The sequence below is a fragment of the Gorilla gorilla genome, chromosome 7 (assembly GCF_029281585.2).
Source record: "Gorilla gorilla gorilla isolate KB3781 chromosome 7, NHGRI_mGorGor1-v2.1_pri, whole genome shotgun sequence".
NCBI lineage: Eukaryota > Metazoa > Chordata > Mammalia > Primates > Hominidae > Gorilla > Gorilla gorilla.
The window spans coordinates 64,910,421-64,938,290 of NC_073231.2; the positions used below are offsets into that span (position 1 = coordinate 64,910,421).

The 27,870-nt window shown below is 39.6% G+C and overlaps 1 protein-coding gene across 2 annotated transcripts in view; it reads right to left on the minus strand.

Moving 5' to 3' along the window:
- TGS1 (trimethylguanosine synthase 1) overlaps window positions 1-27,870 on the minus strand; it is a 52,045-nt gene that overhangs the window by 3,477 nt on the left and 20,698 nt on the right. The window contains exons 7-12 of one of the 2 annotated variants that reach the window (XM_004047017.4): window positions 25,872-26,046; window positions 22,795-23,101; window positions 19,398-19,547; window positions 16,961-17,104; window positions 10,884-11,100; window positions 8,870-8,948 (exon numbers count right to left, since the gene is read on the minus strand). In XM_004047017.4, coding sequence (XP_004047065.3) covers window positions 8,870-8,948; window positions 10,884-11,100; window positions 16,961-17,104; window positions 19,398-19,547; window positions 22,795-23,101; window positions 25,872-26,046 — 1,072 coding nt within the window. The remainder of the gene's footprint in view (window positions 1-8,869; window positions 8,949-10,883; window positions 11,101-16,960; window positions 17,105-19,397; window positions 19,548-22,794; window positions 23,102-25,871; window positions 26,047-27,870) is intronic. The other variant, XM_055348744.2, reaches the window with a different exon arrangement.

A 27,870-nucleotide genomic window follows, 5' to 3' on the forward strand; every position in this document is an offset into this window, starting at 1 on the left:
CCCTAAAAGAGCATTTTAAAGAAAAGAAAAACCATTTCTGAAGTTTACTTGAAAAAAAAATAAAGGTACTATAAATATAGTTATTATTATTATTTTTTGAGATGGAGTCTCGCTCTGCTGCCTAGGCTGGCGTGCAGTGGAGCGATCTCGGCAGTACTGCAAGCTCCGCCTCCTGGGTTCACGCCATTCTCCTGCCTCAGCCTCCCGAGTAGCTGGGACTACCGGCGCCTGCCACCACACCCGGCTAATTTTTTATATTTTTAGTAGAGATGGAGTTTCACCGTGTTAGCCAGGGTGGTCTCGATCTCCTGACCTCGTGATCCGCCCACCTCGGCCTCCCAAAGTGCTGGGATTACAGGCGTGAACCACCGTGCCTGGCCGATGGTTATTATTTCTTATATAAGCCATAAATAGAATTCCATAAAAACCAATTTCTGAGAAGGTAGGGTAGTTTTGTTTTTCTTAATACCTTTCAGAGGGTTGTCTAGATGTGGGTGCTTGGGATTAAAATAAAAAACGGAGGTAAGATGGGAGTTTTCTCAGAAATCATGAGTTCTGAAGTCTGCAAAAGAGTTCATAAATTACTTTACTCAATAACTATTATTGAGAGCTTATAGGTATCTGTTCTAGGCAGTGCAGTATAGCAAAAAACAAACAAAAAATCCCCACCTCCATGAATTTTACATTCTGGCTGGGAGAGTCAGATGATGGACAAATAAAACAAATATTGTTCCTGATAATGGAGAAGGTGGTGTATCTATGTGACAAAATATAGTGAGAAAACTCTTATGTACTTAGTGTTTAGAAACAATTTTTTTTTTAAAAACTTAACATGTTACTTTCAAGTGTTCTGATTACGAATAATTTCTAACTTTAGCCTTTTTGTACGTTTTCACATTTTCACAACTACATATATGTTAAAAGTTAGAATTTTGGAGTTGGAAAGACTTATAAATTTAGTAGTTCAAGCAAATAACTTTGCTTCAGGCAAATTTTATGAATGCCATTAATTTCTAGCTGTCCTTATTTTTCACTAGAAGGTTTAGCTGACAAAATATTATTTGGTTCCCTCCGCTTTCTTAGAATTTAGTAAATTGTGAGAGGAAGAGACGGTAGGAAGGACAGAGAGAGGGAGAACGGCAGGTACAAACAGATAAAGATTAGCAGCTCTGGATTACTTTCCACATTTTTGGCATATTACCTAAATATATTAATTTTACCAAAATAAATCCCAATTAATTTGGACCAGAACTAGAATTAAGGACTGAACTCTTGACTAGATTTGACATCAGGCAGTAAAGCTGTTCTTTGGGGACTGGCAAAGGAGAAACAGAAAAGATCACAATGAAGGTGTTAAAGCACAGAAGATTTAATAATCAAATAAAAAGGTAAACATTCAAAACTGCACTTTTTTTTGTTTTGTTTTGTTTTTTGAGACGAGTCTGGCTCTACCGCCCAGGCTGGAGTGCAGTGGCATGATCTCGGCTCACTGCAACCTCTGCCTCCTGGGTTCAAGCGATTCTCCTGCCTCAGCCTCCCGAGTAGCTGGGATTACTGGCGCACCTGGCTAATTTTTTTATTTTTAGTAGAGACAGGGTTTCACCATGTTGGCCAGGCTGGTCTCAAAACTCCTGACCTCAGGTGATCCGCCTGCCTCGGCCTCTCAAAGTGTTGGGATTACAGGCGTAAGCCACTGCGCCTGGAGCAAAACTGCATTTTTTCAAGAGAAACTGGATTTAAAGTAAAAGTGCACGATAACCGAATGAGAGAAAATAACCTCCCAACTGCATCCTACTGGAAGAATAGATAATAATTACTAATGACAGATACACTTTATTACAAGAAAGACACAGAAACATCAGAGCGCTGAAAAATGCCCTATTACTACATGGAAGAGATTATATCTATGATACGCAGAAATGTGGTTAGAAGATAACTGTACCAGGTAAAAATAAAGAGCATTTTATGTGGCCTTCAGATCTGTGTCAAATACAATGCTAGCAGCAGCAAGCATCTGAAATACTGGCTGTGACTACAAACCTAATATCACACAGGCCAAGAAAGTGCTTTGCCACTAGTTATTTTTGTCCCTCTTTTCTTTTGCTAGGTCCAACTAATAACCACATGAAAATAAAACAAAGTTGGCAAAACATTTCTGGTAATTAAAAGTTCTCTGGGAGGTGAAAGAAGAAAATATTTTTTAGTCAGCAGAAAATCAGGCATCATTCAAACTTAAAAATATTCATTAAATTAGTTCCATTTCTCTGCACATGGTAAACAGAAATGAGATTTCTATGCTTCAGTAAATAAATCTTCAAGCCACCATCATCAACAGGAGCACCTGGTGGCAGGTCAAAAAAATTCTCCCAGGCAGCCAGGCACAGTGGCTCACACCTGTAATCCCAGAACTTTGGGAGGCTGAGGCAGGCGGATCACCTGAGGTCGGGAGTTCGAGACCAGCCTGACCAACATGGAGAAACCTCGTCTCTACTAAAAAAAAAAAAAAAAAAAAATTAGCCGGGCATAGTGGCATATGTCTGTAATCCCAGCTACTTGGGAGGCTGAGGTAGGAGAATTGCTTGAACCCGGGAAGTGGAGGTTGTGGTGAGCTGAGATCAGGCCATTGCACTCCAGCCTGGGCAATAAGAGCAAAACTCCGTCTCAAAAAAAAAAAAAAAAAATCTCCCAGGCATCACAAGCTAACCTACACTGGTGTCCTAAGAGGAGGCTACCAGGCCGGGCACGGTGGCTCATGCCCGTAATCCCAGAACTTTAGGAGGCTGAAGTAGAAAGATTGCTTTAGCCTAGAAGTCCAACCTGGGCAACATGGTGAAACTCTGTCTCTACAAAAAATAAAAAAATTAGCCAGGCATGGTGGCCCATGCATATGGTTCCAGCTACTCTGAAGGCTGAGGTAGGATTGTTTTAGCTTGGGAGGTTGAGGCTGCAGTGAGCTGTGATCATGTCACTGTACTGCAGCCTTGTGGATAGAGCGAGGCTCTGTCTCCAAAGAAGAAAAAACCCCACCAAAACCCAAAAACAACCAGTTCACTAAGCTCTGTCCTTCACTCATTCTCAGAACCAGATACTGGAAACATGAAGACTGTTCAATTCAACAAATTGCAGAAAGCACAGGCTATCAGCACAGGACTAGCAGGTAGCACTATGTGTGGCCCAGAAGAGCTGGATATCCCTCTAATTTGTATCTCCATCATTTACGGAGAAGAGTTACCCACAGTAGTGAAGGAGATACAAGCTATATTTAGAAGCATTTCAGCAAAGCTGCATTTGTGTCTTCCCAAGTCATCTATGAGGCCAATCAGTTCCACAACCCCTCTAGAGCATGACAATATATATGGTTTAAGAGCAAACGATTCTGCTCTAATTGTGCAGCAGCAAACTTCCCAAGGGAAAAGCTGGCTAGTAAATATTAGGAACTGATCACATATTTATCCTGAATTGCAGTGTATGATTAAGCACTGATTTCACCAAGAACAGAGTTGGTCTAGAAAACTGGGAATCACGCTGGGCGTGGTGGCTGACACCTGTAATCCCAGCACTTTGGGATGCTGAGGTGAAGAATAGCTGGCCAACATGGTGAAACCCCATCTCTACAAAAAAATATAAATATTAGCTGGGTGTGGTGGTGCACACCTGTAGTCCCAGGTACTCGGGAGACCGAGGTGGGAGAATTGTTTCAGTCTGGGAGGCTGCAGAGAGCAGTGATCACACCACTGCCCTCCAGCCTGGCCCTGTCTCAAAAAAAAAATTGGTAACCAGTTACTGAAAGTGTCAAATTCTACTTATTGCTCCAATCTCATGGTGAGCTAATATTGTGATAACAGATAAATCTGTTTCTTCTTGGTAATGAACATTGTGTCAGTGGGAGACAGCAAGGTGTAATAAGACTGTCGCTGTGTGGCAGAATGACCAGGCAAATCACCATACCTCCATAGCCTTCAATGAAATCAGGTGCTCCAGAGACACACTGCTCCAGAATGTCATGATGAGTCAATGAAATGGCTAAGAGGACACTGTACACCCTAAGTGTGTGTGCCAGCTCCTATGCTGTAGATGTATAGTGTATGAATGCAGGGTATTGTTAGTGTAGTAGGATGAATGCACTTGTGAGTGCTCTGAGTTGTAAAGGCTATTTTCAAGTAACTAGTTTGGAGTCTACTATTCCAACATGTACCAGAAGCCCAATCCAGTTCTTAGCCTTCTTTTTATTCTCTCATGCTTCTGGTTCCTAAACCTGGACTAATGTTCTCTACCTCTACGAGAGAGCTACCATTAGATTAGATTTCCACTATATTAACTTAATTCAGAAAAATTTGACACAAATTAAAAAAATCTAGTATTTAGAAACCAGTTAGGACCCAATCATCTATTTATTAAATATACAGATACTATAACTACTTAGAATATTTGCAAAGAAATCTGTGATAAATTTTTATTGTATTTCGCCAAAACCACTACAAATGCTAATAAACTGAATTTAGTTATATTTAAAACATTTTCCACATAACAATATTACCTAAGTTTTTCATATTTATTCAAATTCAAATTCAAATACTTACATTATTCAAATACTTACAACTCTATTCTTACATGTGGTAAGTTTTAGAAATATTACCTATAAAGAAGTACCTCATTCCTATCGACCTATCTATCTATCTACTTACCTACCTACCAAAATAAAGTATTAGAAGTGACTGTTACAATGAGGAACATTTCCCTTCCTAGACATTAGAGAACAAAATATAAAAAGACAATTGGAGCCTCAAGTACTCTGCCAACTAAGGAGAGATGAGGGCCAGGCGTGGTGGCTCATGCCTGTAATCCCAGCACTTTGGGAGGCCAAGGCGGGCAGATCACGAGGTCAAGAGATCGAGACCATCCTGGCCAACGTGGTGAAACCCTGTCTCTACTAAAAATACAAAAATTAGCTGGGCGTGGTGGTGTGCGCCTGCAGTCCCAACTACTTGGGAGGCTGAGGCAGGAGAATCGCTTGAACCCGGGAGGCAGGCAGAGGTTGCAGTAAGCCGAGATCGCACCACTGCACTCTGGCCTGGGCAACAGAGCAAGACTCTGTCTCAAAAAAAAAAAAAATAAAACAAAAGAGATGAATTCCATTATTAAATCTAACATCAATTTTATACTTAGCGTTTATTTAAGTATTAGTTAATTTGTAAACTTCTCCGCTTTATGAGGAAATAAAAAAGGTAGGATTTGCCTTGCCCAAATGTTACATGACATGTGCCTGGGGAAGCCATGGAAGGGTGGAGTATGTCTGCCAGACAAAGGCCAGGAATTAACATGATACAGTTCATTTTTTAAACATAATTCTTAGGGATGTTGCTTAATGTTGCCCTGCTCTCTGTATTGGTAAGATACATACCATAACATAAAGATAAGTAACTTAAATTATCTTACCTGAAAAGTACAAACGCTATTTCTTTTCTGAGACTAGACGTTTTATGTCTAATTATAAAATTAAACAAGGATGAGAAGCTGCCATATCAAACAGACCAGCAGACTTCCTCTCTTCATTCCTGCCTTGGGCTGAGACAAGACTCCTTATGTCAGAGATTCCACCCACAAGGATTTCACACAAAGGTGGTGTTTGATAATTGCTGCCTGCATCTTCCTTTGGGAAGGACTAAGTCCTTGTCTGTTCAGAGATTTCCATCTATTAATATGTTCAATAGGTTTACCACTTAAGAGAGAAACCTTTCATGTTTGTGAAGCATGGTAGATCCAAAGCTAGAATTAGCTGGAATTCTCTGGCTGTCCAAGGAAAGAAAGAAACGAAAGCATGGCAAGATACAGGCATCAAGCAGATAAAATATGCTTACTCTGGGCTTTTTGAATTGGATTTGAGATCCCAGCACTTTAGAAGGCTGAGGCAGGAGGATCACTTGAGCCCAGGAATTTGAGGTTGCAGTGAGCTATGATCATGCTACTGCTACTGCACTCCAGTCTGCGTGACAGAGAGAAACCCTATCTCCATAAATAAATAAATAAATAAATAAAAATTAGTCCTTGGGTTTCAACAGCAATTTCAAGAGTAAGGTATATACCTTACCTCCAAAGAGCCTCTCACAAAAAGATATTTTTCTAAATTACTCAGTTCTTAGCAAGAAATGCATGTCTTGGAATCATCTCCAAATAGAAAAAAGGAATAGAACATTGAGGTAATAAGGGACCTAGGAAAACATTTCACTAGATACAGGAAACAATTAGCATCACCTCTTACATGGAAATATTTGAGATAAGTTGTATTTGTATTGAAACCATGCTGTTTAGGATGATATAAATATTATCTAAGAGTACAATCTCCCTGGATGGGAAATTAACTGTCCTTCATATGAGAAAAATGCAGCCTGAGTTTCAAACAGCAGACAGTGACACACTTGGGAACCCAAACCATTCGCAAATTCAGGTTGTTGTAACATTCTAAAAGTTCCTTAACAAAAAAAAGTTAATTTTCTTTGCAACTGTGATTTCTCTCAATTTTTAGTACTGTCTCCTGTCATTAAAAAGGTCCTACATACGGATACATTTTCTTCATTTAAAAAAAGTTGATTTCCCACTGTAATCTGATCAAAATTTGATAGCAAAAAAAAATTAATACACTTGAAATCTCATCAGTCTTTCTTGGTTTCATTATTCCCTAGTGTCATTACTCCCTCTAGAGGCAAAAAACATGAATCACCAACTCCAATTCTGCAAAGTTTTTGAAATAAACCAAAAACACAAATTAAAAAGTTAACTTTCTCTTTGTGAAAGTGTTAATGTAACTAGAAAAAGTTAATCAGCATAAATTGCATGATAAACAGTGAATTTCCTCTCGTTATTCAAGTACTCAAATGAGGCTGTCTACATTTAATATAAGGATCACATCGTCTCTGATGAGACGATGTAGAGCATAATATTCATATATGAGAAAAACAGAAATTATGGAATTGTTAGGCTCAACCTTATCTGGCAGTCTAGAAAGCAGCTGTGAATCATATGAGAAGCAGATATAAAATACCTGGTGTTTAATATGAACTTTAATTCAGAAAACTCATGAAGCAAAGAGATGGTTCGTTTTTCTTTCTTTCTTTTTTTTTTTTAGACAGTCTCACTCTGTCACCCAGGCTGGAGTGCAGTGGCGCAATCTTGGCTCACTGCAACCTCTGCCTCCCGAGTAGCTGGGATTACAGGCGCACCGCCACCATGCCCGGCTAATTTGTGTGTATGTGTGTGTGTGTATATATATATACGTATATATATATACACACACACATATATACATATATATATATATATTTTTTTTTTTTAAGTAGAGACGGGGTTTTGCCATGTTGGCCAGGCTGGTCAACTCCTGGCCTCAAGCGATCTGCCCGCCTTGGTCTCCCAAAGTGCTGGGATTACAGGTCTGAGCCATCACACCCAGCCCCTTTTTCTTATAACTGGTATAACACATACTATTAATATTTTGGGAGGCCTAATGTTTAGACACAATGGATCATAAACAGATGAAAGGCAGCAAGATCTAATTTCATTGCTTAACAATAAGAGCTCAGGCTTGTTAATTTCATTTACTCTTCTTTTAACCCAGAGAATCTCAACTCTGGAGAACATTACAACCACTTTGGGCAGTTTAAAAATTAACTTTCGGGCCTCATCCTAGAAAACAGAGAATCTTTCCCAGTGGACTACAGTATCAGTAGTTTTTTTAAAAAGCTATTCGCTGCGCGTGGTGGCTCACACCTATAATCCCAGCACTTTGGGAGGCTGAGGCAGGAGGATTGCTTGAGCCTTTAATTTTGAGACCAGTGTGGGCAACATGGTGAGACCTCATCTCTATAAAAAAATAAAAAAACTAGCTGGGCATGGTGCTGTGTACCTGTGGTCCCAGCTACTCAGCAGGCTGAGGTGGGAGGACTGCTTGAGCCCAGTTAGTTGAGGCTGCAGTGAGCCGTGTTTGGGCCACTGCACTCCAGCCTGGGTGATAGGGCGATATGGTCTCAAAAGAAAAACAAAAACAAAAACAACAACAAAAAAAGCACTACTCAGCAAAAACTATAAAACTCTAAAGCACAGGCAACACAATGAAGAAAGATAAATTGGACTTCATAATAGAATAGACATGCCTGAGTTGGAAAACCTGATAGAGGTAATGTAGAAGGAAAAAGGAAGGGATAAACACTAGAAAATATAGATAGGAAAGACTAACATTCTCTTATAATAGATGTCCCAGAGAAAGGAAAAAAGACAATGAGAACATAGTTGAAGAAATAATGGAGATAGCATCTCCTGAATAAAAAACACAAAAAACATCAGAATACTAGGGCTAGTTCTGATAGTATCAAATAAGAGAGAAAGGAAAAACCCAGTTAGCAACATTACAGTGAAATTCAGAATATGAAAGATAAAAGATTTTCAAGAGTATCTGGCACAAAGCAGATATGTAGTAAGTGTTTGTAGAAAAATCAATAAAAACATGAAATGAAGATATCATCGAATCTCTCTATTTTTTTGAGACAGTCTCACTTTGTTGCCCAGGCTGAAACAAATAAAAAAAGGCTAGTTTAACTATGCAGCATTTGAAGCACAACACATTCAATCATCCTTTCAATATGTCTTAGTCAAAGCCTAGAGTGCTCTATTTGTGTCTATGTATGCCAGGAGCTATGGAAATGAAGACGATGTAATAGACATGGATCTAACTTCCAGATACTTCCAGCTTTCTAAGAATAGTCAGTGAGTCAGGGACTTCTCATAAACACATTCTCTGGTAAGGAAATGTCCTGTATCTTTTACCGTACTTGTAACAGTTAAGACAGACACTCATGGAAGTTTTTCAGTAATGGCTTACCTGGTCAATATCAGCATTTCTTGGAAGAAAATAAACAATATTATTAGTGATCTTCTTAGAAAGTCTGAAAATTTCAAAGGTGGACAGCAGTTAAGGAAAAATAATGAAAACAGCAGCTAATTTCTAATCAGAAAGAGATGTGTTTTACTTATCATAACTCAAATGTATTTCAAAATGTAACTAAAAGGCAAAAACTTAAACCCTCTAATGGAACCTAAAAGAGAATTACATACAAAATTTTGTAATTCAGCAAAATATTGTCTTGATAATTCAAAGACTGACAGTTGAATCAATTTCAATTATCCTAGTGGTAGGTACTAGGCAAGAGTCAGAATAAAGTAACCATGGCCATTGCAGTCTACACTCTAAATTTTATTTTTTAATTTTTAATTTTATTATTTTTGAGACAGAGTCTGGCTCTGCTTATTTATTTTTGAGACAGGGCCTGGCTGTGCTGCCCAGGCTGGAGTGCAGTAGCGTAATCTCAGTTCACTGCAACCTCCTCCTGGGTTCAAGAGATCCTCATGCCTCAGCCTCCCGAGTACCTGGGACTACAGGATTACAGGCATGTACCACCACATGCCCAGCTAATTTACACTGTAATTTTTTTTTTTTTTTTGAGACAGAGTCTTGCTGTGTCACCCAGGCTGGAGTGCAGTGGCAGGTTCAAGCTATTCTCCTGCCTCAGCCTCCTGAGTAGCTGAGATTACAGGTGCCCACCACCATGCCCAGCTAATTTTTGTATTTTTAGTAGAGACGGGGTTCAGCCATGTTGGCCAGGCTGGTCTTGAACTCCTGACCTCAAGTGATTTGCCCGCCTTGGCCTCCCAAAGTGCCAGGAGTACAGGTGTGAGCCAACACACCCCGGAGTACACTCTAAATTTTAATAGCAATTTAGAAATATCTTTCCTGTTAAGAGTCAAACAGATGATTACGGTGGAGTGGCAGGTGGCGAAAGTGACAAATAACAAACTTTATGAAATAAGGGTTTGCTTTGATGTCTTGGAAGAGTAACGGGAAAAATGTGAAGATACACAGCAAATTAGCCAGCATCAGTGTGAATTGAAGAGTTATAGAATGGTTACCGACAAACTCCAGGGATACTTTTTCAGGAAATTCCCAATTCACAAGACAATAAGTCCAATGTATGTGTTCTAGTCCTTGTTTTATAATGGTAAAATTGAATAGCAAGCAATGGAAATATGACCTCATATTTGTCATTACTTTTGGAGATCGATCCCCACATAATTTTTACATACCTGCTTTTTATGTAAAATAGACTAGAATTTATCAAATGCTGTTAGGTAATACTCCCTCTCTTCACTAATTTCTCTCTCCCTATTTTTTGAAATGGAGTCTCGCTCCGTTGCCCAGGCTAGAGTGCAGTGGCGCAATCTCAGCTCACTGCAACCTCGGCCTCCCTGGTCCAAGCGATTCTCCTGCCTCAGCCTCCTGAGTTGCTGGGAGTACAGGCGCGTGCCACCATGCCCGGCTAATTTTTTGTATTTTTAGTAGAGATGAGGTTTCACCGTGTCAGCCAGGATGGTCTCGATCTCCTGACCTCGTGATCCGCCTGCCTCGGCCTCCCAAAGTGCTGGGATTACAGGTGTGAGCCACCGTGCCTGGCCAATCTCTCTCTCTCTTTTGAGACAGAGTCCCGCTCTGTCGCCCAGGTTGGAGTGCAGTGGCGCGATCTCAGATCACTGCAACCTCTGCCTCCTGGGTTCAAGTGATTCTTGTGCTTCGGCCTCCCGAGTAGCTGGATTACACGCATGTGCCACCATGCCCGGCTAATTTTTGTATTTTTAGTAGAGACGGGGTTTCACCATGTTGGCCAGGCTGGTCTTGAACTCCTGACCTCAGGTGATCCACCTGCCTCAGCCTCCCAATGTGCTAGGATTACAAATGTGAGCCACCCTGCCCACCCACCCACACTCCCTCTTTCTCTCACTCTCATGCTCCTTTCTCTCCATAATCATTGTTTCAGTAAACTCTTAAGACTTCCAAAGGATATCCATCAGGAGACATCATTGTTCTAATGTCAAAGGTCTCTGCAGTGGCATAGTCTGGCCCTCCCCAAGGCGGGCTGAGGAACACAACATCAGCCTTTAAACAAGAAGCCAGCAGCAAGAAATCTCCACAGATGAACTCTATCTTATCTGCTATCCCATAAACTTCTGCATTATTACGAGCAAGGGCAATCTTAACAGGATCGATATCAATGGCAATCACTAAAAATGGGAAAAGAAAAAAATGAGTTAATTGACACTGATTATTACTTATATAGGATAGTTTGTCTTTCGAATAGTCTGTCATCTTCTGTATAAGAACTCTTTATAAAGAGGAGGAGACATTTGGCCACATATACCCGAGATACAGACTTCAGTTTAAATTTTTTATTTAAATTACAAAGATTCACTGTGTTGTACCAAGAAAATGTGACTGAAGGACTTGGCTTTCTTGTCTCATTCTACAGCTTTTCCTAACCAAGTGGCAATACTTGCCACAAAATATCTACTGAGTGCCAAATATGTGGCCACCATTGTGCTGTGCTACAGCCTGAGTAGGAAAAGGTCACTGACTGTATGGACAGCCTGTAATGCTAGGTTTTGGAAAAGACAAACTTCTTCAAAATGTAGCAATGCCCAAAATGAACAGAAATTCGACAACTTCTAAGGAAAACCAAAATAAAACATATTTTTACAAACTTATGTAGCCAAGTGATGAAGAAGAAATGTAAAAACACCTGCCGATAATGTTTAATGAGACATTTTAGGTAGAGGAAACAGATATTATGTTTTCACCAAATGGACTTTCATTTACTTTATTCCAATTTTATAATTAGCAACATAGACATAATTTAATTTTAGCCTATCCATGTTTTGCAGTAAACTACTCAGTACACTTGCATGTGCACTACTGTGTTAATGGCAGTATTCTTTATTTGAAAGGGCTAAGTGTAACCGTTACGCTTACGGCGTGGTTGTCATGGAAATGTAGTTGTTTTCCAGAAAATGCTAGTTTCCAAATTTGTTAACATTTTTGAGAAATAATGTGCTAAATCACTTGAACAATAAATATAAGCACCAATTATAACATATTGCAAAATCATACATTTACAATGGTGTTTTTCCTGTTCTAAATAAACATTCACATTTGTAAGAGAAAAGATTCTTTTCAGTTGCTCAGTCTGTTACATTTATAGTTCACAGACAGATGGAAAGATATGCTGATGATACTAAAAATTCAAAAGAAAAAGTGACTTTCAACATCAAATCTATTCAGTTAATCCTATTTTCATCTGTATTTCTTTTGGAGGCAGACTTTGTTTTTAGGCCTAATAAGAATGGAAGCATTCAATCTATCACATAAAAGAAATGCTGGCTGGGCACGGTGGCTCATGCCTGTAATCCCAGCACTTTGGGAGGCTGAGGCGGGTGGATCCCTTGAGCTCAGGAGTTCGAAACCCCACCTCTATCAAAAACACAAAAAATCAGCCAGGTGGGGTGGCATGTGGCAGCAGTCCCAGCTACTCAGGAGGTTTAAGTGAATCACTTGGGCCTGGGAGGAGGAGATTGCAGTGAGCTGAGACTGTGCCACTGCACTCCAGCCTGGGTGACAGAGCGAAACACCTGCACCCCACAACTGCAAAAAAAAAAAAAAAAAAAAAAAAAAATGCTGACAAATGTTAATCCTCAGCCACACTAGCACACCTCGACAGCTTAATAGCCACATGTGGCTACTAGCTGGCTATCATATTGGACAGCAAGATATAGAACATATAAGTCATCACAAAGAGTTCTACCAGGCAGTACTGTTGCTAAACTACTGGAACACATACAAAAGGGAAAGATATCTTTAACAACAGCAATATGCAAAACTTTACAGATTCCCTAACCCTTTAGTTATGCACAGACAGCAACTATCTGAGTGGAAATAAATCTGGCACAAAGGAATAACCTCAACTATATGCAATGCCATCTTTTTGTATGTATGTTGCGTATATATGTAAATGTATAAATACACATACAGTTCAAGCATAATTGATTATATGAATGTGTATATAAGCACACATGAACATACATTATGATAGGGAACTCAAAACAGTTAAGTGTAATTGATTATATGTGTATACTTACATATGTATACACAAACACACTAAGTCAATTATACTTTAACTGTTTTGAATTCCTTGCCATAATGTCATTAGCTCAACTATCCTAGGGGGATACTAGGAGGAGTATTGATAACTGACATTCATGGAACACCTGTGAATTACCACTTCTGGTTTGGGGGGCAAATTATGGGACCCCACTACAGGCTAGGGGTGGTGGCTCATGCCTGTAATCCCAGCACTTTGGGAGGCCGAGGTTGGGTGGATCACCTGAGGTCAGGACTTCGAGACCACCCTGGCCAACATGGTGAAACCCCATCTCTACTAAAAATAAAAAAATTAGCTGGGCGTGGTGGCAGGCCCCTGTAGTCCCAGCTATATGGGAGGCTGAGGCAGAAGAATCACTTGAACCCAGGAGGTGAAGGTTGTAGTGAGCTGAGAATGCGCCACTGCACTCCAACCTGGGTGACAGAGACTCCATCTCAAAAAAAAAAAAAAAAAAAAAAAGAAAAAAAGAAAAAGAAAGAAATATATACCTACATATAGATGGTTTGAGTAATCTGAGAAAATTTTCAGATTTCTTTGCTACTTTATCAGGGAGCAGGTGTTTTAATCATCGTGTTATGATGTAAGGCCAAAATGAAGATACATTTTACAACTTCTAAGGAAAAATCATTTTTTAGGCAATAAATATTGATTTTAGCCCATAGGAATGGCTTATCTGGCAAAGTCTGAGAAGAACTTTGATAGTAAATAGTGAATTCAAGGAAAAAGGAAAATAACCACTACTCTCGTAAATATGAAAGTAGCTTGTCTCTAGGCTATCAGGAGACCATGTAAAGTTAGCAAATATCATGCCTTGGAGCATAGGAGTATTAAAACGGGCCACATTTCATCAGCACTGACCTTAAAAATCTATGTAATGGTAAGGCGATAAGATCATTTTCAGTGCAATTTGATTAAAGTCAGTTTCTCTGACTAGACCAAGCAAGGACTGAGTCTGTTTTTTCTACAGCTACTATGTGCTTTCCAAAATCATATTACGCTTTCCTACTTAACATTAACTTCATATAAATTAGTAAGATTCAGTAGAAATCTGTTGAAATGAAACTATCATTGATAGGTATAATATGAAGATATTTAAAAATATGCATCTTCAGAATGAAAACTAAATGAAAACTCTGCTTCTTGTCTCAGTGTGGTGGCTCATGCCTGTAATTCCAGCACTTTTAGAGGCCAAGGGGAGGATTGCTTAAAGCCAGGGGTTTAAGACCAGCCTGGGGAATATAGCAAGATCCTGTCTATACAAAAATTAAAAAAAAAATTAGCAGGGCATGGTGGCACGTGCCTGTAGTCTCAGCTACTTGGGAGGCTGAGATGGGAGGATCACTTGAGCCCGGGAAGTCAAGGCTGCAGTTAGTCCTGATCATGCCACTACACTTTAGCCTGGGTGATATAGTGAGACCCTGTCTCAAAAACAAAACAAACAAGAAAAAAGCAAAAAAAAAAAAACCCCTGCTTTATGACCCAGCTATGTCAGTTTGGGCAGAATGTTCAACTTCTTCAACCCATTTCTTTCCCCGGGGAAAAGCAGATTACCTACTTGACACAGTTACTGGCAGTTACACAGTGGGAGGGATATTCTTTCTTGTGATCCCAAAGTCAAGCAACAAATATTATATGATGATGAGGTAATATTTAAATAATATTTAGTCTCTGAAATTTAAAGCTTTTTGAAAGGTGTCACAGAGGTCATCTAAATTCAAGGTCTCCTTTAAATTAAGGTTAAATGGTCGGGCGTGGTGGCTCACGCCTGTAATCCCAGCACTTTGGGAGGCTGAGGCGGGCGGATCATGAGGTCAGGAGATCAAGACCATCCTGGCTAACACGGTGAAACCCCGTTTCTACTAAAAATACAAAAAATTAGCCGGGTGTGGTGGCGGGTGCCTGTAGTCCCAGCTACGTGGGAGGCTGAGGCGGGAGAATGGCATGAACTCGGGAGGCGGAGTTTGCAGTGAGCCGAGATCCGCGCCACTGCAGTCCAGCCTGGGCGACAGAGTGAGACCCTGTCTCAAAAAAAAGAAAAAAAAAATTAAATAAATAAATAAATAAATAAAGGTTAAATGATGTCCAAAGTCATAAAGATAGTGAGTGCCAAAGTCCCTGTCCACTGTTCAATACTCTCCTCTTTTGGTATTTTTGGTTTTATAAAATACTATGATCTTGGCTTCAAGTTATTAGGTGTGCCAGTATAATCTTGGGCAAGTTATTTCATCTCTTTATGTCTCAGTTTATCTGTGAAACACAGACAGTAAGACATAATTCACAAGATTGTTGATTAAATAAATTAATACATATAGTTGGCCCTTAAGACAGACATTAGGAGCCCTGATCTCTTGTGAAGTCAAAAATCTGTGTATAATTTTGGACTCCCCAAACTTAACTTTTAATAGCCTACTGTTGACCTGAAGCCTCACCTATAATGTAAACAGTTAATTAACACATATTTTGTACATTGTATGTATTATATGTAGTATTACTAAAATAAAGAAAGAGAAAAAATTGTTACTAAGTAAATCATAAGGAAACTACATTTACAGTACTATATTTATTGATAAGGTAGGCTTTTTTTTTTCTTTTGTCTTTTTTTTTTTTTTTTTGAGGTGGAGTCTCGCTCTGTTGCCCAGGCTGGAATGAAGCTGGCATGATCTCGGCTCACTGCAACCTCCACCTCCCGGGTTCATGCGATTCTCTTGTCTCAGCCTCCTGAGTAGCTGGGACTACAGGCACATGCTACCACGCCCGGCTAATTTTTGTATTTTTAGGAGAGATGGGGTTTCTCCATGTTGGTCAGGGTGGTCTCAAACTCCCCACCTCAGGTGATCAGCCTGCCTCGGCCTCCCAAAGTGCTGGGATTACAGGCATGAGCCACTGCGCCCGGCCTACAATTTTTTTTAAGAGCCTAGGTCTCACTCTGTTGCCCGAGCTAGAGTACAGTGGTGCAATCACAGCTCACTGCAGCCTGCAATTTCTGGGCTCAGGTCATCCTCTCATCTCAGCCTGAGGAGCTGGGACTATAGGCACACACCACCATGCCTGGCTAATTTTTAAATTTTTTCTTTTTTTTTTTTTAAGATGGAGTCTCACTCTGTTGCCCAGGCTGGAGTGCAGTGGCACGATCTCGGCTCACTGCAACCTCTGCCTCCTAGGTTCAAGCGAGTCTCCTGCCTCAGCCTCCCGTAGCTGGGATTACAGATGCATGCCACCATGCCCAGCTAATTTTTGTAATTTTAGTAGACGGGGTTTCACCATGTTGGCCAGGCTGGTGTCGAACTCCTGACCTCAGGTGATCCGCCTACCTTGGCCTACCAAAGTGCCGGGATTACAGGGGTAAGCCACTACGCCTGGCCAATTTTTAAAATTTTTTCTAGAGACCAGGTTGGTCTCAAACTCCTGGCCTCAAGTGATCCTCCTGCCTCTAACTCCCAAATTGCTAGAATTATGGGCATGAATCACCATGCCCAGTCAAATTTTAACTTTTTATAACAGATTTGTGCATATTTTATGGTAGTAAATGATAAAACAAACTAGTATCTACCTATGTTTCACGCATTCATGACATTCCTACCTTTTAAATTATTTCAATGTATCTAGGTTACAGGGGATTCATCTGCAAGTTTCTTTTTTTTGTCACAAATCTCCAGAACATTTTCCAATATATTTACTGAAAAAAATCTGGGTGTAAGTGGACTCATGCAGTTCAAACTTGTATTGTCCAAGGGTCAACTGTAGGAAGCATTTACACCAGTATGCAATACAAAGTATATGCTTAATATATGCTAGCTATTATTTTATATCATTTCATATTAAATTATTAATTATATATTAAATCTCAGTAAGATAGGCTGTAGCAAAATGGAAACATTTACTGAATTAACTGGACATAAAATAGTTCACTTCCATTGATGGCTAATTACCTCTCATTCCTGTTAAGGCAAACTGAATGGTATTTCCTCCAACTCCACAGAATGCGTCTACTACAACGTCACACTCGAAGGACTGACTAACACGGCCAGCAATGTGTTCAGCAATCTTCTCGGGTGTAACTGAAAACCAGCCCTCTGCAAAGGAAGAGTATTTGTGTTAGCATGTTCAATTTCAAGAAGCCAAGGCAAGCATAAACATAGCAAACACTATATCTTACATACTTTTAAAAAGCTTAGTTTCCCTTTTTAAAAAATTATAAATCACCCAGTTTTAAAGAAAAAAATCAAAGCTTGTTATAAAAAGCAGTACCATTTCCAATTTCCACAGAAATGATGACCTCAATTCTTAACCTAATTCTTTTGTAATACTGTATACCTCCATCTTTCCAATAACTGAATTTACAATTTTGATGTTTCTCTTTGAGGCTTTAACTACTGACTCCTGTGGAAAATAGAGAACTACCTGCTCTAATTGGCTAGCTCCCCCACACTCCGCTGAGTTTCCCAATTATTTCGCTCCTAAGGTTGAAGCAATAGCCTGGATTTGTATTGGACACTCCAGAAAAAACTGCATTTTTTTTTGGAGACAGTGTCTTGCTCTGTTGACCAGGCTGGAGTGCAATGGCATGATCTTGGCTCACTGCAACTTCCGCCTCCTGGGTTCAAGCAATTCTCATGCTTCAGCCTCCTGAGTAGTTGGGACTACAGGCACACGCTACCACGCCCAGCCAATTTTTGTATTTTTAGGAGAGACAGAGTTTTGCCATGTTAGCCAGGCTGGTCTTGAACTCCTGGCCTCAAGTGATTTGCCTGCCTCAGCCTCCCAAAGTGCTGGGATTACAGGCATGAGTCACCATGCCTGGCCAAAACTGCATGCTTTTAAAGGGTCGGAAAAAGCAAGGAGCTGGATAGCAAAAGGCCATAGGGTTGCAGAAGTACAGGAGGAATAGCAGAGCCCTCATCATTGTCAGAAATGAGGTCCTGTGTCCACTCTAGAGGAAAGAGAATACTGACCTCCTTCTTTCCTAGTAGAAAAAATTTACATTTTTCAGAAAGACAATTATCTGAACAAAATGATGTGCTGGGCTGGGCGTGGTGGATCACTTGAGCACAGGAGTTTGAGAGCAGCCTGGGCAACATGGCAAAACCCTGTCTCTACAAAACATTAGCCAAGCATGGTAGTGCTTGCTTGTAATCCCAGCTACTTAGGAGGCGGAGGCATAAGGATTGCTTTAGCCTGGGAGGTGGAGGTTGCTGAGCCAAGATTGTGCCACTGTACTCCAGCGTGGGTGACAGAGTGAGACCCTGTCTCAAAAAAATAAAAAAAAAAAAAGAAAAGAAAAAATAAAAAGAAAAGAAAATAAAAATAAATAAATAAAAATAATGTGTGTTAATTTTCCGTTGTCTCCCCTTACCAAAACTTTAAATGGCTCTTCAATACTGGAAAAATAAGAATATACACTTTTATAGAATTGCAAGTGTTTTCCAGCCTTATTTCTCCTTACAAATTCCTACGTACTTTTTCCAATACACAGCATTTTGCAAATTGTTTTAAAAGCGTCAGAGAACCCCTGAAATTCCATCATAGATCAAGAACTTCTGATTTTGATAGTTAATAAAAACCAATATTTAGGTAACCCCAATATGAAAACGAGCATCAGTCTGCAAGACTGAGTTAAGTAAGTTGTTGCAGATCACAGCAGGAAAGCTGGAGAAAGAATTCAAAATTTGCGAAGTTAATTCATTAAATTGTATCCTTCTGCACTAGATATTTCTTCATCAGGTTTTCTGTTTAATAATTTATCAATTGCTTTTGCTATCTATCCTAACATGCTACAAATACAGATTAAACCCAAGTCTGAAATTTAAAAAATACACACACACACACACACACACACACACACCCCCCCAAATTGAAGGACATCCTATAAAACAAATGGCCACTGATCCTTTGAAAAATGTCAGTCATGAAAGACAAAAAAGGCTAAGGAAACATTCCACATTAAAGGCAACTAAAGAACTTGAAAAATAAATGCAATGATACATGATCCTATACTGGAAGGAAAAAAAAAACGTGATAAAGGACAAGATTAGGACAATTAATGAAATTAGAGTATAAACTGTAGATTAAAATATTGGAACAATGTTAAGTTGATAATTCACTATTTTAAACAAAAATATACTAGTCCTTAGCAAATATACACTAAAGTATTAAGAAGTATGAGCATGATGTGTGTTAAGTACTGATCAGAAAAAGATACACACACATACATATGGAGAGAGAATGAGAACGTAAATGGGGCAAAATGTTGAAAATAGCTGAATCTGGGTAAAGGGGATATGAACATTCCCTGTATTATTCTTACAACTTTCTTTTTAAGTTTGAAGTGGTTTCAAAATAAAGCTAAAAAATACATATATACTTTACCTCTGTCCAACTTAATCCCATCATCAAAACGGGAGAAGAGCCTGTACCTCTGGGCCCAGTATTTTGCCAGCTCAGGAACAGCAGCTATTTCAGGAGGCAGACCATTCACCTTTTTGTTCTTCTTTTTGTTCTTCTTCTTTTTCACTTCAGCTAAAATAAAATATAAAGAATATAGATGCTCACTAAGAAAAAAATTAGTATCACAGGTGAGTTTATCTAAAAATGAAGCCACATCAAATAATTACAAGCAGAACATGTATATAATGACATGCCCAGAGAAACAGGAGAGCCTGATGGAAACGCCACTGGCTTCAATCACCACCAGCATTTTGTTACTTATTGGCTTTGTAAGCTTGGGAAAGTAACCGAGGCTCTTTAAGCTCCATTCATTCATTCATTCATTCATTCATTCATTTATTTATTTAGAGACGAAGTCTGGCTCTGTCGCCCATGCTGGAGTGCAGTGGCACGATCTCGGCTCACTGCAAGCTCCGCCTCCCGGGTTCACGCCATTCTCCTGCCTCAGCCTCCCGAGTAGCTGGGACTACAGGCGCCCACCACCACACCCAGCTAATTTTTTTGTATTTTAGTAGAGACGGGGTTTCACCGTGTTAGTCAGGATGGTCTTGATCTCCTGAGCTTGTGATCCACCCACCTTGGCCTCCCAAAGTGCTGGGATTACAGGCATGAGCCACTGCGCCTGGCCTAAACTCCAATTATTAATTCCTATAAAAGGAATGAGTGGGCTGAGCGAGGTGGCTCACACCTGTAATCCCAGCACTTTGGGAGGCTGAGGCAGGTCAGAAGTTCAAGACAAGCCTGACCAACATGGTGAAATCCCATCTCTACTAAAAATGCAAAAATCAGCTAGGTGTGGTGGTAGGTGCCTGTAATCCCAGCTACTTGGGAGGCTGAGACAGAAGAATGGCATGAACCCGGGAGGCGGAGCTTGCAGTGAGCCGAGATTGCGCCACTGCACTCCAGCCTGGGCAACAGAGCAAGACTCTGTCTCAAAAAAAAAAAAAAAAAAAAGAATGATGGGGCTGGGCGCAGTGGCTCATGCCTATAATCCCAGCACTTTGGGAGCCTGAGGCAGGTGGATCACTGAGGTCAGGAGTTCAAGATCTGCCTGACCAACATGGTGAAACCCCATCTCTACTAAAAAAAATACAAAAATTAGCTGGGCACGGTGGCAGGTGCCTCTAATCCCAGCTACTCAGGAGGCTCAGGCAGAAGAATCGCTTGAACCCAGGAGGCGGAGGTTGCAGTGAGCTGAGAATGCGCCATTGCACTCCACCCTGGGCAACAGAGCAAGACTCTGTCTAAAAAAAAAAAAATGAATGAATGAGTTAGTGAGTGGTGTTTTACTAACAATTCACAGCAGTGACAGGACATATGTAGAAATACTGCTATAGACATAAAAGTTATTACTTCTGTTAGCCAAGACACTGCTTTATGTGGTGAATTATAGAAATCTAAACATTTCCTTTCTATCAAGGACTAGATTAGGCTCTAGCTGTCAGCCACATCAAAGTCACATGGCATCTGAGAAACTGAAACAAGGGTCACTAGCTCCATTCCACGGAAAAGGATCTCATTCATTCAGAGAGTGATTTTTTCCTTAAATAATTTTTATCAGTTTGGTTATTTGGTTTCAGTCTTCAGCAAATTAGAACCAACAACATAGAAAGATGAGACTTTTTTCACAGTTAAGTATAAAAACAAGAGGTGATGGCTAACAAAGAATAAGACTCCATTACACACTCAAATGGTCCTCAAGGATAGGGCTATGTCCTAATATGTTCACCTGATCATTGTAAATAGTAAAAAGTGTCATCATGATTCAGTAAGGTCAGATCTCCCCATCCCCAAACAAGTGTCACCAATAGCAACGTAAGGTGATTATTTGTCAACAGGGGGTATAATGACATTGTGGGTGGAATAATTCTTTGTTGTGCAAGACCATCCTGTACATGACCTAACATTAAGTAACTGAGTACTAAATGCCAGAATTCCAAATGTCATTCTAACAACCAGCACCTTCCAAATGCCCCTGTGAAGGTGGTACTACCCCAGGTAAAAAATAACCAGCATCATGAGAATTGGTGTTTATGGAAGTGGGGTAGTGCAGGAAAATGGGACTTAGCAATTGGAGAAGCTGGTAATGAGTCCTAGCTATGCCACTTACTTGGGCTAATTTTTAAACTTCTCTCAGCTTTACTTTCTGTATTTACAGAATGGAAAATAATTCCACCTACTTCCCTGGGCTACCTTACAGATTAAATGAGAATAAGACACATAAAAGCATTTCACAAACCTACAAATGTCATATGAACATCGGTTATTATAACATTGATAATAAAAGAAATGTAAACTACTGTAGGTATGCTGTTTAGAATGTAAAGAAATATGTGATAAAAAGATCACACATACACATGCACCCACACTTGCACAAAGAAAAAAAAAATCAAGACTCAAATAAGTTATTTTCCATAGTAATAAATAAATAAATATGATGAAGGATCACAATAAATATAATGGTTTCATAATACCATTATTAAACTACATAAGAACTTTTGCTATAAAAATTCGAATCCAAAAGTGCATAAATTGAAAATGTTACTCAGTTTATTCATTAGAGCCAACTGCTCTGAATACTTTTTATATTAACATGCCATCAAAAACACATGACCATCATCAACCACACACACACAAACACACAAAAACACACCAAAAGGAAACCAGCCTGAGCATGGTGGCTCATGTCTGTAATCCCAGCACTTTGGGAGGCAAAGGTGGGAGGATTGCTTGAGCCTTTGGCAACCAGCCTCAGCAATATAGTGAGACCCTGTGTCTCTACAAAAAAAATTAAATAATTAAGCAGGCATGGTGGTATGCACATGTAGTCCCAGCTACTCAAGCTGAGGTGGGAGGACTGCTTGAACCCTGGGGGTCAAGGATGTAGTGAGCTGTGATTGTGCCACTGCACTCCAGCCTGGGCGACAGAATGAGACCCTGTCTCACAAAAAAAAAGGAAGAAGTAAACCAAAGCTATACCACATACGAAGAAGGCAAAGGATGGTCACCTTTAGCCCATGGAACTGAGTACCAGCAGAGGCCAAGTTGAACTGCAGACAGTGGTCTGCAGACACAATGCTCCCAACAGTCTTTCCTTTTCTACTTGATCATGTTCACTTAGCCAAGAGTGAGGAGTGCCGTGGGTGCTAAGTCATAGCCAGTTAGAACATGTACACTTAATATGCCTTCTCTCACTTAAAAATAAGTAGCAGTGACTCCTTAGGTACAGAAGATTCACAAGTGAAAATTAAGAAAAAACATATTAACAAAAAAAATTTTATCTAAATCCATTAGCAAGTTGAAGCATATTTAGTGTTACCTTCAGTTTCTGCCTGGCGGGAGTCTGGCACTTCTTGAGTAACACAATCCTGCTCATCTGGAACAGTTGCTAGCAAGCTGTCTCTTTCATAGTTTTCTGTTTCAAGTTCACCAGCTGAAGATACGCTCTGACACTTTTCAGGTTCTGGATTATTAGTCTCCAGTAGGTCATCACCTTTTTTAACAGACATGTCTTGTTCCTCTGAATCACTACTTGTGGAAGCGTCGTGCACATTGTCATGAGAAGACGATTCCTGTGATGCTTCTTCATCCATTGGTTTATTAACCCATGTGAGGAATTTTTCTACCTTAAATTTTAAGATGACATCATGAGCAGGAATTAATTCCAAACTACACAGAATCTTCCTACCTATTACAATTTGTGACTTGACTGAAAAGCTGTGTCAAAATTATTGGCTCTAAAAAGCAGACTGCATCACACAAGCTTAATAGTAAGTAATTCTGACCTAATCAGAATGCTATCTGGGCATGCCATGACCTTATTAAAGTTTTCTTTAAAAGGAAAAAAGTATCAGATTAAATATTTCCTGCTATCAATAAACACTAAGAGGATAAAGCCAAACTGTCCCAGTGGCTTTTCCATAAGGGTTCTTAACAATTTAACTGTGCTACAGCTACATTACAAATGTACCTACTTACTACTGAATCATTAATTTTAGTTTTTCAAATTATATAGATCTTTCTGCAATGGTCAAGCTACAATCTATGTAAATGTTACTTAGCATCAAAGATGAACCCTAAAAAGATTTAGGGCCAATTCTTCTGTAAGAATAGAAGCAGTCTACCTTGGAAAAAAAATCAAAGTTGCCTTTTCATGCAACAGTAGAGCCAGTAAGATATGTCCCAGCAAATGTTTGTTCTTTGGAATGTAAACAAGGCTCAGCATCAGATCATATACTTCTTTGCATCTTCTGTAACAAGAATATTCTTCCTATCTTGTCTTCATGACCTTCCTGAGAGTGAGTAAATTAGAATGAAGTGGTAGACATGATGGGCAACAACCCAGAATCTTCCTCTAAAGAAATGTGCCTATAAACAAATTAGGTATCTAAGTTAGACACAACAGTTACATATCTTTTTTCCTCAGCAATGCCTAGTAGCTGTTTCTGCACTCATCTATAGATGAATGCATAGGGGCTATTATATCCAACACATTACGGAAAGTCCTATGGCACTGACTGCACTAATACTAGGCAGTCTGTTTCAGATATAACTAGCACCACGAACGTATTTATTAAAACATCACCAGCAGCCAACCAACCTGAAATGTAATACAAAATAAAACCAGCTATATATATGTAGCATATTTTACAAGTATGCTGAAGTTAGGGAGGACAATGTATTGAGGGGAAAAAGAGTCATCTGACTAGCCTTAAAAAACGAACAACGGAAACAGAAACATCATGGAGTCTAAGATTATGGTCTACTGTCCTGAAGAGCTGCTGAAGATGTGACTGACATGAAGGTTCTGCTCATTAGAAAGTGTTTTTTACCCCTTAGAATACAGAAAGGTAATTCATCACACCAAGCAATTTTCTAACTACTTTTGTTTCCCAGGTACTTGGATGGCAGGTATAGCAAAGTCCAAGAGAGGGCATATGAATATTTCAGGTAATAATGTGAATCAATAAATTGGCCTTGTGTTTCATGCTATCAGGGTGAACTTGTTACAAGGTGTAAACTGTGACTGATCACTTCTGGAAGAACTCAGAATTAAAGCTTATAATATAAAGCTGTATCAGAATTTGGACTATTAGGATCCTACTGGTATAGTTTGGCTGTGTCCCCACCCAAATCTTATCTTGAATCATAGTTCCCATAATCCCCACGTGTTGTGGGAGGAATCAGGTAAAGACAGTTGAATCATGGGGGCAGTTTCTCCCATCCTCTTCTTGTGATGGTGAGTTAGTTCTTATGAGATCTGATGGTTTTATAAGGTGCTTCCTCCTTTGCTGGGCACTCATTTCTCTCTCTAGCTGCCATGTGAAGAAGGAGTTGTTTGCTTCCCTTTCCACCATAATTGTAAGCTCTCTGAGGCCTCCCCAGCCCTGCAGAACTGTGAGTCAATTAAACCTCTTTCCTTCAAAAATTATCCAGTCTTGGGTATGTCCTTATTAGCAGCCCGAAAACAGACTAATACACCTACCTAGCCTAAAACAGATGAGAAATTATTCCTTGTTCTGGTCTGTTACTACATAGGCGAGGCTGTGTTTTTTTTTTTTGAGACAGAGTCTTACTCTGTCTCCCAGGCTAGAGTGCAATGGCACGATCTCAGCTCACTGCAACCTCCACTCCCAAATTTCAAACAATTCTCCTGCCTCAGCCTCCCGAGTAGCTGGGATTACAGGCACCCGCCATCACGCCTGGCTAATTTTTATATTTTTAGTAGAGATGGGGTTTCACCATGTTGGCCAGGCTGGTCTCGAACTCCTGACCTCAGGTGATCCATCCGCCTCAGCCTCCCTAAGTGCTGGGATTATAGGTGTGAGCCACCATGCCCGGCCAAGGTTGCGTGTTTTTTTCTGAGATGGAGTTTTGCTCTTGTTGCCCAAGCTGGAGTGAAAAGGCGCGATCTCGGCTCACGGCAACCTTCGCTTCCCGGGTTCAGGCGATTCTCCTGCCTCAGCTTCCCAAGTAGCTGGGATTACAGGCAAGCGCCACCATGCCCAGCTAATTTTTATTTTTAGTAGAGACAGGGTTTTCCATGTTGGTCAGGTTTGTCTGGTACTCTCGACCTCAGGTGATCCACCTGCCTCAGCCTCCCAAATTGCTGGGATTACAGGTGTGAGCCACCATGCCTGGCGGCTGCATTTTTTAAATAATCTCAGACACTAGTACTTTGTAGCTTTCAAACACTTCCTTTTCACCCTACCTCAATTTGCCTTTTTTCAGATTTAGTTTACATAATATATGCCTTCAAGAAGCAAGTAAAAAAAAAAAATTATGTACCTTGATACCTGGTAGAAATAGGCTTCCTATTTGAATACAACAATTTTAAGAGGTCAAACTTACAAAACATGATTCTATCTACAAATATGCAACAAAATTTATACATACCTTACTCAGAGTTTTGCTTTTCTTGAAAAATGGTTTTTCTGACTCTTTGGTAAAGAAGATGTGTTTGTTTTTCATCTTTATTTGTCTGCGCATGTCCAGGTACTTAGACTTATGCTTCACATTCTTCTCTAAATACCTGACCTGCCGATGACTGAAATTTGGGATTCCACCATATCTGTGACCAGATCAAAACAAGTTATTCACAACTTAAATTCCAGGATTATATTTCTTTATAGGAAAAGAGGATGAAACTAACATTTTCACTCATTTTTACACCATTTTAATTCCCTTTTTAAAATTATGAAAATGATAAAATCAAGTTCAACTTGCAGAAGAGTTGATGGTCTAACTTTCATGTTAATTCTAAAGCAAATGTGTAACACCAAAGTTGGGAAGTGCAACATACCTAATATAGAGGAGAAAGTAGAAATTACATAGTAGACTGCAATAAATAAATAGTAAAACAAACAAACAAACAAACAAACAAACAAACGAAAACCCTATCCCCTTGTTAGGGAAATATAAATATATAAATATTCTCAAGGTGGGGTGATGTCAAAGCTCTTTAACACATTTCTGGATACATTTGAATTATCTAAATCAATCTGAGCTTACAAAAGAAGTGAACCCTTCGTATCAAAATAATTACAGAATGTCTGATTTAACCATCTGAAATTTTCCAGTCCTAAAAGACATGTATCTGCTATGAAGCCTCCTTTGATTATATTAAGCCTCAATTAACTCCCTCTCCGACAAACTGTTAGGGACTTAAGAGTGTCACGTACACTTTAGCATTTATAAAATCCAGAATAGTCTGGGTTTAAATGTCAGGTCTCACTTTGTAGCCATATTATAAACTTCTTTTAATAAACAGGATATTTTATCCTTCTCTTTTAAGTAGAATTGGGTGCTCTAAATAGAAGAGTAGTTAAGTAGTTAAGTCTCAGGCAAGAAAAGAAATAGATTTCTACAAGTGTATACTACCAAAATCTACCCAAGGATTCCTCAATAAAATTACATGTGCATAGTAATACATCCTGCCAGGAATTTAAAAACCTTTTTACATGCTAAACTTTATGATCTTAGCCTTAAATGATTATACGAACTATTGATTATATTAACTATAATTGCCTTGAAATACCTAAGGGAGAAAAACTGATAATCTTTAGAAACTACAAGAGTCAACATGTACTTCTGAACTAATTTGAATTCAATTCAATTTTGAGACATTCCTCATGTCCCTTTCTTGCTGATTTCATAATGTGTAGGTATCTACTTAAATTTCACAACTTATGAAACAGATAAGTAGGACCTGAAATCTCAACCCTTAGAAACATCAAAGAACCCAGTCATGGTTTAGATTACTGGTGTAAGCTGTCTTTAGCAGGCTTTACCTACTCAGTTTAGTCTTCATGTCATGTACAATAAAATCTCTAGTTGTTCTAACACAACTACCCATGTTCCTTTATATTTAATGCTTGGGCATTTAATCCCAGAGAAATCTTATGTCTTCTATACACAAATGTTCACAGCAGCTTTGTTTACTTTTGAAATTTCATTTTATTTTTTTATTTTCTGCCTTGCTATGTTACCCAGGCTAGTCTCAACCTCTGGCTTCAGGCAATCTTCTTACCTCAGCTTCCCAAAGTGCTGGGATTACAGGTGTGAGCCACTGCACCCGCACTGCTGCTTTATTTGTAACAGCAAAATGCCACAAATAATCCAAATGCCCTTCAATTGTTGCACGGTTGAGCAAATTTTGGTACATCCATACATTGGAATTCTATTCAGCAATAAGAAGGAATAAATGGACTGGGCATGGTGGCTCATGCCTGCAATCCCTGCACTCTAGGAGGCTGAGATGGGAGGATCATTTGAGGCCAAGAGTTTAAGACCAGCCTGGGTGACATAGCAAGACCCCATCTCCATGAAAAAACTTAAAACAGCACTGCACTCCAGCCTGTGTTACAGAGCGAGACCCTAAGGAAGGAAGGCAGGC